At 44.6% G+C, this 13,457-nt stretch overlaps 1 protein-coding gene across 1 annotated transcript in view; it reads left to right on the top strand.

Annotated features, from left to right (window-relative positions):
• The window catches only part of LOC135901524 (cardioacceleratory peptide receptor-like), a 172,456-nt gene extending 159,287 nt beyond the window's left edge, over window positions 1-13,169 (top strand). Inside the window, exons 5-7 of the mRNA XM_065431366.2 lie at window positions 2,988-3,239; window positions 5,648-5,749; window positions 8,883-13,169. Of these exons, the coding sequence (XP_065287438.2) occupies window positions 2,988-3,239; window positions 5,648-5,749; window positions 8,883-9,112 (584 nt within the window). The 3' untranslated portion in view covers window positions 9,113-13,169. The remainder of the gene's footprint in view (window positions 1-2,987; window positions 3,240-5,647; window positions 5,750-8,882) is intronic.
• Window positions 13,170-13,457: the final 288 nt, after the last annotated feature.

Genomic DNA, 13,457 nt, shown 5'->3' with positions numbered 1-13,457 from the left:
TAAGAGTCCTTGGGCATCGCCTGTCGTGTTGGTTTTAAAAGAAGGACGGTAGCCTGTGCTTCGGCGTCGACTATCGAAAGCTCAGCCAGATCACAACAACGACGTTTATCCATTACCGCGTATCGATTATTCACTGGAGAGGCTACGAAACGCGCGTCACTTTTCGTCGATGCACTTGAAAAGTGGCTACTGGCAAGCAGTAGTTGATGAGAGAGACTGTGAGAAGACCGCTTTTGTGACGCCGGATGGACTTTATGAATTTGAGGTGTTCCCCTTTCAGTTCGTGTTCTGCGCCAGCAACGCTTCAATGACTAATGGAGACGGTACTCTCAGGCCACAAATGGCAAACCTACCTGGTGTACCTCGACGACGTGATTGTTTTCTCCGCCACATTCCAGGAACACTTACTGAGCCTAAAGGCGGTCCTTGACGCAATGCGCTCAGTTGGTCTAGATTTGAAACCCGAAAAATACCATTTTGGCTTTGAAGAACTGCAATGCCTCGGCCACGTTGTTAGCCGTGAAGTCGTCCGACCTGACCCTGGTAAAATCTCTGCCGTCTCTAATTTACCCACGCCATCCAATAAAAAGACCGTCCGACGTTTTCTGGGCCTTTGCGCCTACTACCGGCGCTTCCTTGCGCAATCTTCCTGCATCGCATGGCCATTACTCATCTCACCAGAGAACATGCTCCCTTCGTGTGGGGCGAGGACATGCAACGGGCATTTCATGACAAACGGCAACGGCTGCAGACGCCTCGTGTGCTCGCACACATTCATGAAGACGCTTCAACGATTCTTCATACCGATGCGAGTAATGTCGGCCTCGGCGCAGTGCTTGTACAGCGGCAGGACGGCACCGAAAGAGTGATTGCATACGCCTGCAGAACGCTATCAATAACGGAGGCTAACTGCTCCACTATAGAAAAAGAATGTCTCCCACTGTTATGGGCCGTCCTAAAATTTCGCCCAAATTTGTATGGTCGGCGTTTCACCGTTGTCAGTGATCATCATGCACTTTACTGGGTGATTAATTTAAAAGATCGAACTTGTCGGCTAGCGCGCTGGAGTCTATGGCTTCAGGAGTTGGATTTCACTCTTGTATACAAATCGAGGAAATGACGTTCTGACGCCGACTGTTGGGACTGTTGGGATTGCAGTGCACCACGATGATGGGGCGGCTTTTCTAGGCATGCTAGACACTGTCGCGGTTTCATGCCAGCAATGCGAGGACGCAGAACTGGTTCCTCTTATCGATTACTTAGAAGAACAAGCAGCGTGCCGAGGTCATTCGCCAGAGGGCTGCCTTCATTTTGCTTGTGCAACGACGTTCTCTATAAAAATAAATTTTCCCCTGGTGGCAGCAGCTATCTACTCGTCATTCCCGCATCTCTTCGCCACGAAGTCCTACCTGCATGTCACAACGAGTCAGTCGCTGGTCACTTGGGCTACAGCCGCATGTTGGCAAGAATTAGGCTAAAGTACTACTCGCCGTGACTTGCAGTGGTCGTGAAACTTTACATTTATACATGCATGGATTGCCAGCGCCGCAAAGCCCTACCCGGCAAGCCTGCTGGGCTGCTGCATACTGTTCAGATACCGTAAGCACCGTTTGAACAAATTGGCATAAACCTTCTATGTCCGTTTCCATTGTGTACTGCCGGCAATAATGGATCATCCGCGGCACAGATTATCTTACTCGACACGCCAAAACAGGTGATGATGATGATGATGAAGTACTTCATTTATCCCTTTTAAAAGGGAAGGGGGCAATGGAATAGAGGGCGGGGGGGGGGGGGAATTACTTGAATTAGGTCTCCTTTATCCTCTCAGCGCACTCCAAGACTTTACAGACGAGACATGTGTAATAGAAAGTTAGGATGATATCGAAGATGACAAACATTTTATTACACATGTCTCCTTGCTTTCTCATTTGATTAGAAATCAGTACATATGCGCATGCGTACGGTGGTATCTGTTACCTATATATATGTGTACCGCTTCGTGGAATAAAACAATTGTTGGAAGTTAGCGCAGTGTCCGCGTCTTTCCACTGTCTTTCGTCCCTTTTCGTGCTCTAAAAGAACCTCAGTTATTCATTACTGTGTCATCTTAAGGCACATCTCACTGCTAAGATACAAATCTTCCGTTTGTATACATTTGTGTTCAATGTAATATGGTACCGGTCACTGTATTTAACAATTGCTTTGTGACATTTAATATGTTGTTATTTGTTTGTGTTAGCTACTGACATCAACAATGCGCTGATTCTTTTTATAGTCATGTATAGTTGCTGCATGTATTCATGTTTTTCACTTAGTACTAAAGGGAGTTCCCCTCTATAGAGTCTCTTGACTCAGGGACCACGCTCAGTATGTACATAAAATCCACATTTGTACCCTTATTTTTGCACAATAGTAAACCTAAACTGCAAAATAATTAAACAGTACGTTTCATGCTATTGTGTCGCAAAATATGGCGTTGGTTTTCGCAAGGAAGGCGTCACAGATTTGAACCTATTTAGCTCCAAACAAGTGGACTGGCACATTTCCGCGGCCACCGGCTGCAGCTCACTGTTTTAGTTCGCAACCCAAGCATCGTAAGTCTCCTACTGGAAACGTGATTTGACGTAACTTTATCTCCGCAAGTTGTAACAGACGAAAAGGCTAATCCACGGAATAAAAATAAGCGCGCTTCAAAGTCACCACGATTTGCGCTTTCAGCTGTGTTGCCGGCTTCGTGTGAAATGTGGTTAGCTTTTATGCTCCATATACTTATGAATGCGCACCCACTGACCAAATCGTAGCCTTAGGCTGGCCGGTGGCCTTATGTTGCGATCTGGCCAGTTTGTGGCCACGAACTGGCGTCTACTGTGTTGCTTTGAGGCTGTTAGAATAATAGCTTCATACTAGTCTTTGCTAAGGCAAAGTGTTGATCTGTGCAGCTTTGAGGGAGAGTTCGTCTTTCACTGCACAAACTGTGTTCGCAGGGAAGCGAGCACGCTGGCTGGTATCGCTGGCCTGGGCGGCATCCTTCGCCATGTCCTTGCCCTCCATTTTCCTCAACGGGGAGGCAATAGTGCACGGCCGTCTGCAGTGCTGGATTGAACTCGAGCTGTGGCAGTGGCAGGTGTACATGACGCTGGTGGCTGGCTCGCTGTTCTTCGTGCCGGCCCTGCTTATCGCTGCCTGCTACAGCGTCATCGTCTACACCATATGGAAGCGGAGCAAGATACTAAGAGGTGCAGTGTGTAGACACGCGGTGAGGGGGGTGCCAAGGTATTTTTCATGGAAAGTTGTCCTCAAGGGGTTGCACCGTTCAGAACGCAACAGAAAAAAAAGTAATAAATTAATTTATGGCTGTCGTCGTTCCAATAAGGGTCACTTTTCAAAAGAAGATCCGCGAATCCGGAAGAACAGGTCACATAACTTACATGGTTGACTGAATTTTCCTGGAAACCAATGCCTCACTTCTTGAGTGGAAGGTTACTGATGGTTAAGGTTAACTTCTGAATTCATATTCATTTAGCCAAGAGCGCGTATGAACATTTGCGTTTAAATCCCTCATTTATGAAGAATATTTTGAGATAACTTCAAAGGGTATGAATGCGAGCTGGTTGGTACGAATTCATGGGTGAAAAACAGCGCAAAACAAATACGAACAAGAAAGGAACACAACACGAGCACTGACTGCCAACTGCGCGGATTAACTGCAAGATAGAACCCCCCCCCCCCCACCATCCTTTTTATCATGAGTATATTTGTGTATGCGCACAATAAGTCCTACTAATTGGCGGTCAGCGCTCATCGTGTGTTCGTCCCTTGTCCATGTGGATTGAAGATAACTGTTTGCGGAAACGTCTATAAATGTTTCCCCTTCGTATTCCGCCAGTCGTGAGAGCGCGCCCTTATTTTTCATACTATTTATAGATTGGAACACGCTGCCTAGTTCTGCCGTTTCTTTTTTTTTTCTTGTCAGGATGTGCGGTGCCAGTTGTGGTCACCTTGCATTAGTCAGGCCTAAATTGGACACACGCTGAACTAACGGGAGCTGCACTTTTCTCGCTGTTCCCGAGGCCATGCCTCTTTTCGGCCGCAACGAAGAAAAAGATGAAATAAAAATCTCAGCGTCGCCTAGCCACGGCACACTATGTGTTCCTTAACGAGCAAAGAAGTCGAAGTAGTTAAGCGGCTCTGGCTTCTTCCAGCTCTTCATAGATGTTCCTTAGCTGCCGAAGTTGTACAGAAATCCTTAGTATGGTGCTTTTTGGGACCGCATCTTTACTTGGGGCCCGAAAAAACTTAGTGCATTGTCGTGTTTCTAGGACACCGACATTTCGGCATCATGTTCGTAACATTTAATTAGGAACAAGTAATCTTGATTCATGGTGTACTTTTTAGGACTTGGATGCCATTGGGTTTGTGAGACACATCGACAACCTTCACTGTGAAAATGGCATGGCCGTATCGGTAACATAAGGCTTTATCAAAGTCAGTTGTGTGTAAATACTATTAAACTCTTTCTGCATTTGGCTTGTCAACATCGCTATTAAAGCTGTGGTGATACGGTGACAAGGGATCGACATAGTATTCAGAAAGAACGTGTACTTACCTTTCTATGCGGTCCAATTGCTCGGTCAATTAGTCTCTAAAATTATTGATTTCTTTCGAATCTCGTAACACATTTATTGCAAAATTTCGTGACAATTTTAGGAAAATAATTGCAGTTATCATTCAAGAACGCAGCGAGCAGTTGTTTACTGTGTATTTTACTTTCTACGGTTTGCTATGCACTCAGACGTTCCTTCTCTGATTCTCTATTACGTGGCGTGCTTGTTGCTGCTGTGCTCAGCCGCTTAGACTTGTCGATAACATAGCTTTGCTGTGGCCGCACAGGCATTCGTTGCTAAAGCGACGAAGTCAAATGCTAATCCAGCGCCTCTATTTTTTTTCAATGCTGGTCAGATGTGGCCGATCTCACCGTTCGCCACCCTCTCCTATCGTCCTTTCCTACTCTCCCCCATCGGCTAGCGTTTGCGCCTGCGCTATGGTCGTGGGGCGGAGAGTACCATTTGGGTGGTGCCTCACGACGGAAGTCGGAGGAAAACTGACAGACGCGTGCCGACCTGACAGACGCAGGGGCAGAGCTTCTACCGATACTCCGCCGGAATGGCAGCGGCGTTCATTCAGACGCATGCGCTACGCAAGCAGTCCGACCATCTAGGCAGCGTCACATCGCGTTAACCCACTCAACTAGGGCGCACCAACTGCTCCCATTGGGGAGCAAGCGATTTCACTAGCATTGAAAAAGCAGAGGAGCCAATGGCCGGACGATGCGCACTCACAGTTATCAGCACTTTTCCCTCTCTCACGTCAGTTTAAGCCGCTCAGTGCGCGGTAGGAAACCACGCGCACCTGTGGCAACCCTCCGTGCATATCGCTTTTCCTGCTCTGCATAGTACGTGCTATGCTCAACCGCCCTCGATTGTCTCGGTTAATCGACTGACCACTGAAGTTTCACATTATGCGCCTTCAATCGGCTTTCCTATTTCGGTGTTCTGGCGCACAATGTATCTAGCTATTATCAACAATTTACAGCTCCTTTCACAGAACTACAAAGCCAAGCAATATAGCTTCTTTTATTTTGCAGGTGCTCACGGCAAAGAGATCGACACGAGACGAACGAGTTCTCGAGGAGTGATTCCGAAAGCGAAAGTCAAGACAGTCAAGATGACTCTGATCATAGTTTTAGGTGAGAAGTTATGTGCATTCAGGCTAGCTTTCTTTTTTACTTTAAAACCACAACCACAGTGGGGCATTCTTTTCTGTATGGAAATGTGCATTTCCAACTGTGTAAAATAAGTCATTTTGAGTTCAGACTAATTGATGACTCTAGTGTTTAAAACGAGCAGTATGTTCGGTAGCTGTGCATGCATATCATCATCATCATCAGCAGCAGCAGCAGCAGCAGCAGCAGCAGCAGCAGCAGCAGCCTGGTTTCGCCCACTGCAGGGCAAAGGCCTCTCCCATACTTCTCCAACAACCCCGGTCATGTACTAATTGCGGCCATGTCGTCCCTGGAAACTTCTTAATCTCATCCGGCCACCTAATTTTCTGCCGCCCTTTGGTACGCTTCCCTTCCCTTGGAATTCAGTCCGTAACCCTTAATGACCATCGGTTATCTTCTCTCCTCATTACATGTCCTGCCCATGCCCATATTTTTTCTTGATTTCAACTAAGAAGTCATTACCTCGCGTTTGTTCCCTCACCCAATCTGCTCTTTTCTTTTCTCTTAACGTTACACCTATCATTCTTCTTTCCATAGCTCGTTACGTCGTTGTCAATTTAAGTAGAACCCTTTACTTAAGCCTCCAGGTTTCTGCACCGTACGTTAGTACTGGTAAGACACATGCATTTTAGGTAGATTGCATATAGCAGTTTGAAATACTGTACAGAAAACGCACAGCGTCTTGCGAAATGACTATTCTGAGTTCCTGTTTGAAACATTATTTACCTTGTCTCTGAATTAGATAGGCATTTACAAATAGTACTAGAACAGCAATTTCACAACGTATCTTCTGTATCGGATTATTAGGTTTCAAACCAAATCAATACAAAAATAAATTATCCGGCAGCAATGTTTCATGATATGACAAGGTTACAGCTACCCTCCTATCCGCGCTGGTAGCTAATTGGATATAGCGTTGCGCTGCTGAACTTCACGCCCGGGAATTGATTCCGGCCGCGGTGGTTGCACTTGAATATGCGGTGAAGTGCGGAAGCGGCCGCGTACTTAAGTGTAATAATAATAATATTTGGGGTTTTACGTGCCAAAACCACTTTCTGATTATGAGGCACGCCGTAGTGGAGGACTCCGGAAATTTTGACCACCTGGGGTTCTTTAACGTGCACCTAAATCTAAGCACACGGGTGTTTTCGCATTTCGCCCCCATCGAAATGCGGCCGCCGTGGCCGGGATTCGATCCCGCGACCTCGTGCTCAGCAGCCCAACACCATAGCCACTGAGCAACCACGGCGGGTTACTTAAGTGTAGGTGCACGTTAAAGACCCCTAGGGGATGAAAACCAATATGTAGTCCCCCTCCACGGTGTGCCTCATATTCACACTGTGTTCCTGCACTTAACATCCCTGAATTTTTGTCGTGTCTGCAAACAGTCACCTTATTGATTATCTGAAAACATAGTTTCGATGCTCCTCTTCTTAGTTTGTGTCCGTGTAATAGTTGCCGCTTAACTACATTAATTATAATCGCTTGGTGAAGACATTGAAATACAGAAACTGACCAAAATAATGCTTATGTGGTTCTCATTAACACTATTGATTTGCTGTCGAGGTTACCTTTTCCGTTTGTCTGTTGGAGAACGTGCACACAGAAATAAAATTGAAATGCGCGAAATCGCACTTCACACACCAAAATTATACATTATCCATACTGTCGCACTGTTGCTCAAAGGTAGTTTGGGCACTGCCGCTTATACTCGCACACAGAGTACAGGCTCATATTTCGAAGCCTTCCGTCAGCTTGCAAGCAGAGCCAACAGGCTTATCGAATGAGCTACTTATAGCCGCATGTGCATCTTGCTACATGTACACCCATGAGCAAAGGTATACGGACCACAGGGTCCCCAAAAATAACTAAATTCCTTTGAAATTCACATGCGTATACCGAAATCCACGAGTACACGGAAAGTTCGCAATGCGAAGTTTGGACTGCAGTCCTCAATTTCAAGTTTCATTCAGAGCTAGAGCGAAAAATCTGGTTCCTCACGCAACCCTTGGTCCTAATACTTTTGCTCACCGGTGTGCATACGTCACTCCTCCATGTTGGTGCAGAAGCAAACCGACAAGCATGTCTTTTTTTTCTTTCGAGCAAACTGTTAAAATTGGATCCTCCACGCAATTTAGGCGCTTCTGCTTTTCTTCAGTTGAGTGAATTCTTCAACTGCGCAGTACTAAGAATAGTGGATACTTTTTATAGTGTTCCGCCTTGCGCAATATCATTACAATTTGTCAAGCAACTAGCCCAAGAACAAGTCATTTTGACTTCGCTGTTTATTCATTCATATTAACTTACTGATGCAAGTAGTAACTCCAATAATTAAGATACCCATAAGTTTTCGCTCGGTATAGTCAATGTTAAGCATGAAACGAGGGCATGAGAATTTATAGCAAACAAACCGCGGTCGAAGAGCCTAAGATGCACAATAAAATCGTTATTATAGTAACCTACATTCTATATTCTTCTTTTAAATTATGCATGGTTCTTTAGAAAGTTCTGTTTGTTTTTACTATATATTTGCTTAGTGTGTCATTGATCAACGGTGTATTCTCTTTAAATTGTTCGTATTGTTCAATATTGCTTAGTCATGTTGTTTTTTACCTGCGTAAGGTGTTAACAATTAATCCATAGTAATTGTCAGGTTGCTTGACCGCTCTCATTCGAATTGCTGGGAGGGTCGAGCTCATATCTCAAACTTTTCGAATGGCTTTCACCCATTGTACGCTTTGATTTTCGTATGTCAACACAATAACATGTTGCGATTTTGATTTTCTTAAGCTTACACTAAAGGGTCGCTGCCTCGTTTGTAAAACGTGAGTTCTTATGATCGACCCTCTTTCTTTTTTCATGTGTGGCTGTCGAAAACGTTTTATTTTCTTGTCTGTTCTAACGCAATTTGCGCTGATTCGGTTGCTCGAAACCAGCAGGATTAGTGTAGCTTGAATGTGATGTCACCTTAGCTTCAAACATGACAAGGCTAGCACACACCAGGCTTCGAATGCTAATTTGGATTCGATGGTTCACGCTTGCACTGTATTCTGAAAGCGTGCCTTTACAAACATTTCTCGCAATTTCTTGCGTGCAGCGTTCGTGTTCTGCTGGAGCCCTTATTTCGTCTACGACCTCCTTCAAGTGTACGGGGCGACGCCCAAGACTCAGGCAGCCATCGCCGTGGCGACGTTCATCCAGAGCCTAGCGCCACTGAACAGCGTCGCCAACCCGCTCATCTACTGCTTCTTCTCGAGCAACATGTGCCGCCACATTCGGCACGAGGCTCTCCTCACCTTGTCGCCCCACGAGCCGCCGTCTTTATGATCCGCGCGTATCGCCCGCGGATCGGGCAACCGGTCGTACCTGACGCACTCGACGGCGGTGTCCAACTCGGTGCTCTGAAGGCGGCCCACTCTGCTGCCGGTGCACCCGATGACTAATGAAACAAAGTTTTGGCGAACACGTCACTGAGCCTGGAGTGTCGGGAAATCTCTGAACACCGCGCTACTGCTTTTCGTCGAGGTTCGTGACTACACACCACTAGAGTGTTTCAGCTTTGCGTGATATGTGACGCCCCAGGTGCATCGCGCGTGCGGCTCTTCTACTGCTTACCAATACGGCGTCTACCACAGGGGTTTTGATTGCCCCCATGATGACGTGGCAGTGCCATGCCCATCAACCCACATCCATCTTAATTACCCCTTGGTATCACTCTTCGTCGCGACAGCCAGAATTGAATGAAATAAAAAACGGTGATTGTTAAGTACAATCTGAACTTCAGCATAGTAACAGCGGTGGTTGATAATGTCATACGTAGTATTGAAATCAACCGTTTATTGTGAGCCTTCTGGGCCCTAGAGCGATGATGCCGAGCTGGCATGGTGTTATTCTTTTTTTGCCCCATGGCAGATTCAGCCGCAGTATTAGCCTTAACGACGCTCTAATGCTCTCTTTTTTTTTTACTGTCGCAATAACCGTATGGTATAGCACTGCACGTGATGGCGATATGCGAGACCATTAATCGAGTCGCATCCTTACTGCGCTGCGCCATATGCTTAACCTGGATACCGCATTACGGCAACGTAGCGCGCGCTGCGATTAGCTAAACAGTCTATTATCGGTTGCAGGAACGTACCACCCTAATGTCACTACCCAATACGTACGTAGTATACTTAAAGAAAATGCTTCTTCTGCTGCTAAAATCCAGAAAAACACTTGCTATACTTTTCAACTCAGTTATAAACGCCTCTGGCGCGCACCTCCATTACTAACGCGTGCCACTGTGCTACAAAAGATCCGAAGCTCGCAATTCACGTGCGGCATGGAATTTCTAACATTCTTACTTATGAGAACAATTCCACAGCCGTCTAACATGTGTACTCAAGCCCTATCCCATTAAGCCAACTCTTGTCAAATACAGACGCATGAGTCACACTTGTTAGTTTATCGATGCTTCTTTGCCCACGTCCTTGGTGCGAGTTAGTTAATGTCCTACTGAATTTGTGCAGGCGACAAGCTCGGCCCTAACCGTAATTCACTAATAGAAAGCCAACTTGGAAAACGCTGTTATCGGTGATATCTTACAATTGCTAGATATGCTATTCACATCAATAGTAAAGAATGATGTTGAACAAATAAAGCAAGACGAAATTATAGATAATGTGCTCCACCAGCCACCAACCAGTACACAAAATTCGACGTTGATACTTAGTTCCCTGCAATTGTGGCACGATCATACATATATATATATATGAGTACGCGGGCACCAGTGATGGCATGCATAACTTGTAAATTTGCAGAGAAATGGCTACAAGCCGCGTACTAAAAAAGACACGTGTGTCATGAAAGCAATTTTCAAACTTTGCATATTAGCAGAAGAAATAACAGATGCAAGCAAATAGTGCAGACGCAAGACATTCGCTGACGCACTTGCTCCAGCCAATACAGCGCGATAAAAATATCTGCAGCCGGTTTCCTCTGGTATTGTGTGCGAAAATACCAGCACCGCTTAATATTGGGCAGGTGGCTAAGTCTTATTAGTATTTAATTTGGCGCTAGGGAACCAGGGAGATCGAATTCACAAGTGCCAGCGCTGGAAGGTAATTTCAAGAGATCCAATTATAAGCACATATGCTCAGATAATAAGCACCTCTTGGATAAACAAAATGGGTAACCGAATTTATCCGTGTATACTTCTTGTTACAAATGGACTACCAATACAAGATACGATTCCTCTTGGAAAGCCCGGTTTCGAGACGCGCCAATAAAAGGCGCAAGGCAACAAGTGCTAAACAAAGTGGTTGTCCAAACAACAATTGAGTATTCATTCAGCGCGCATTGCCAATGGTGAATATTTGGTGACCTTTAGGTGCTCATTGCATCATTTTCCTAGAGCTGGTCACCCGCTTTGAAGGACCCTGTAAATAAACAGCGTAAACATTTATGTCGTGCTTTTTTTTTCTGAAGCCCAATATTTAGTCTCTAGCTTGCCGTCTCATTTTGAAAGTGTATTTTCGAAAGTGTATCTCTGTAATTCATAATATACTACTCTCTTCACTTAAGTAATCCGCTCAGACTACGCGGACTACACTGCTCACATCTTCGCTGTTGTCTTGTATAATGACCACCGTGCCCCTCTGCATGATTTCAATATTCAAAATGTGTGATGGACATCTGTTTTTGCCTAAGGTATTTCCTGCTTAGGGACAGCGGTGCTGCCTTGGTGACAGTGAGAGTGGTTGCTTTTCCAGCATCAAATAAACCTAAACCTGCATTCCAAGCTGTGCTGGTTTTCTTTGAAATATTTTAATTTTGCATGGGTTGGCACTGATACCTTACAATATCGATCATGTCCAACATAACCCACATGCAAAAGCCTAAAAAAATGGAGTTGAGCTCTTGGGTAGTATTCTTCCCAAACACCTCGTTTTACCTATCCATAGAAACTACGGGTGCAAGAAGAATCTAAATATGGCAGCGATAACTCATGCCTACCCCGCTCGTACTTGCTACCCTTCTCATAGTCACCGACATATGAACTCGACTCCCACGTTCCTGAAGGGGAGAGGCATGTAGCCGTTCGTGAAAGAGTCATACGTGTATGGAAACTTGTATGCGCAAGTTTTGTTTTCATCGTGTTTTGATAGCAGCGTATCATGTAAATCTGTTACTGTTGCTTGCCAAGTTACTAAGTACGCTGAAGACGCCATTGTTCAGGTGACTGCCAAAGGGGCTTCCTGTTACGAATGATTATCGGGGATAGTTTATAGGTTTTCGAGCATCGGCAGGTGAACCCAACAAGCCACTTTGAACTCGACTTCGAACAGTCAATAAATGTGGCTAGTTTTGTGGATTTTGAATGTTTTGTACTACAGAGTAACGAGTGTCCTACGAGCTGTGCTAAAATCGGACACAAAATCACGATTACTATGTTTTAAAATGAGACCCATAATTCTTTTAGGCTTTTTATCTGGAAATGGAAAGCAAACATTCGATAACTCCTCTTTTTGTAAAAGGTAAGCTTATAACCCAGATCCTTCCCAAATGTTATATCAAGGAATTTTCTGACCTTGTGTGCATTGTTGGCATTATCTCAGTACTGCTTCCCATACCTTGTTGATGAATAAATATTTATTTTCATATTTTCATTCGCACATCTACATTGGTTAATTCTTATCCACAAAACCTCCATAAAATAGCGCAAGACTTAAATTTCTGGTATTCACGGAAATGCTATAATGTCGCTTGTTTCACTCGTTGCACGCGAAAGTTGATCAGAAATATTATAGATTATATGTGTAAGGCGGAACACTTAACTGAAGTGCGACTGAAAGCGGATGTCATGTGATAAAGTTACAACAACAGTGTGTTAATGTTGCCGGCAATCATGGTGACGGTACTATTTATTACGTACCTGTTAAGAACTCGAAATATAGTTTTTTAAGATGTTAAGGATTAGCAATTTGTATCCTCGCATTATCTGGCTTCTTATCCTTTTCTGAAGGCGAAATGTTCACTGCCCCCTTTTATGGTCACTATTCACTGCCGTCGGGTACAGTTTATACCTGCGCAGTACTTTGCATGATGGAAAAATATGACTATGTATTTATTTCTACCAATTTCACAATGTATATATGTCCGCGGCTGCATTATTTTTACTGTTACATTGTAATAGTAACAACAGTACCAAAGTGTTAGTTCAGTTATACTTTTACAATTTGAGGGATGCTTATTGAAATGTTGCTTCATTTATTCTCCTATTTATTAATTGTGAAGCTGTGTGTGTATTTTTTTGTCGTGAAGCAACACACTGTCCATATTCAAGTAGATTTCTGAGGCCCACTGAATATCAATGCTGGAAAGTGTGATGTGCCAATAAAATCCCTTTCACGAAAGCCGTTGTGAAATGGCTGATTTATACCCCGCTTAGGTAAGGTGCGCACGATAATATATGTGCATGATGCGTTTTTGCTATTTGTGTTCAGTGAACGAATGGAAAAACCATAGGCATTGAACTCTGAGAAAACTAGAAGTAGTGACGTACAGGATAGAGAATTCCCATGTACGACTAAGGATGTGGTTAGAGGAAAGGAATATATTTATTATAGTATAGCTACAATATGAGCGTTAAGTGATTACCTGACCTACTACACAGCCGAAGCGCAGTAAA

This window comes from Dermacentor albipictus, chromosome 8, assembly GCF_038994185.2.
Source record: "Dermacentor albipictus isolate Rhodes 1998 colony chromosome 8, USDA_Dalb.pri_finalv2, whole genome shotgun sequence".
Taxonomy (NCBI): Eukaryota; Metazoa; Arthropoda; class Arachnida; order Ixodida; family Ixodidae; genus Dermacentor; species Dermacentor albipictus.
This window is presented reverse-complemented; position numbering and strand designations above follow the sequence as displayed.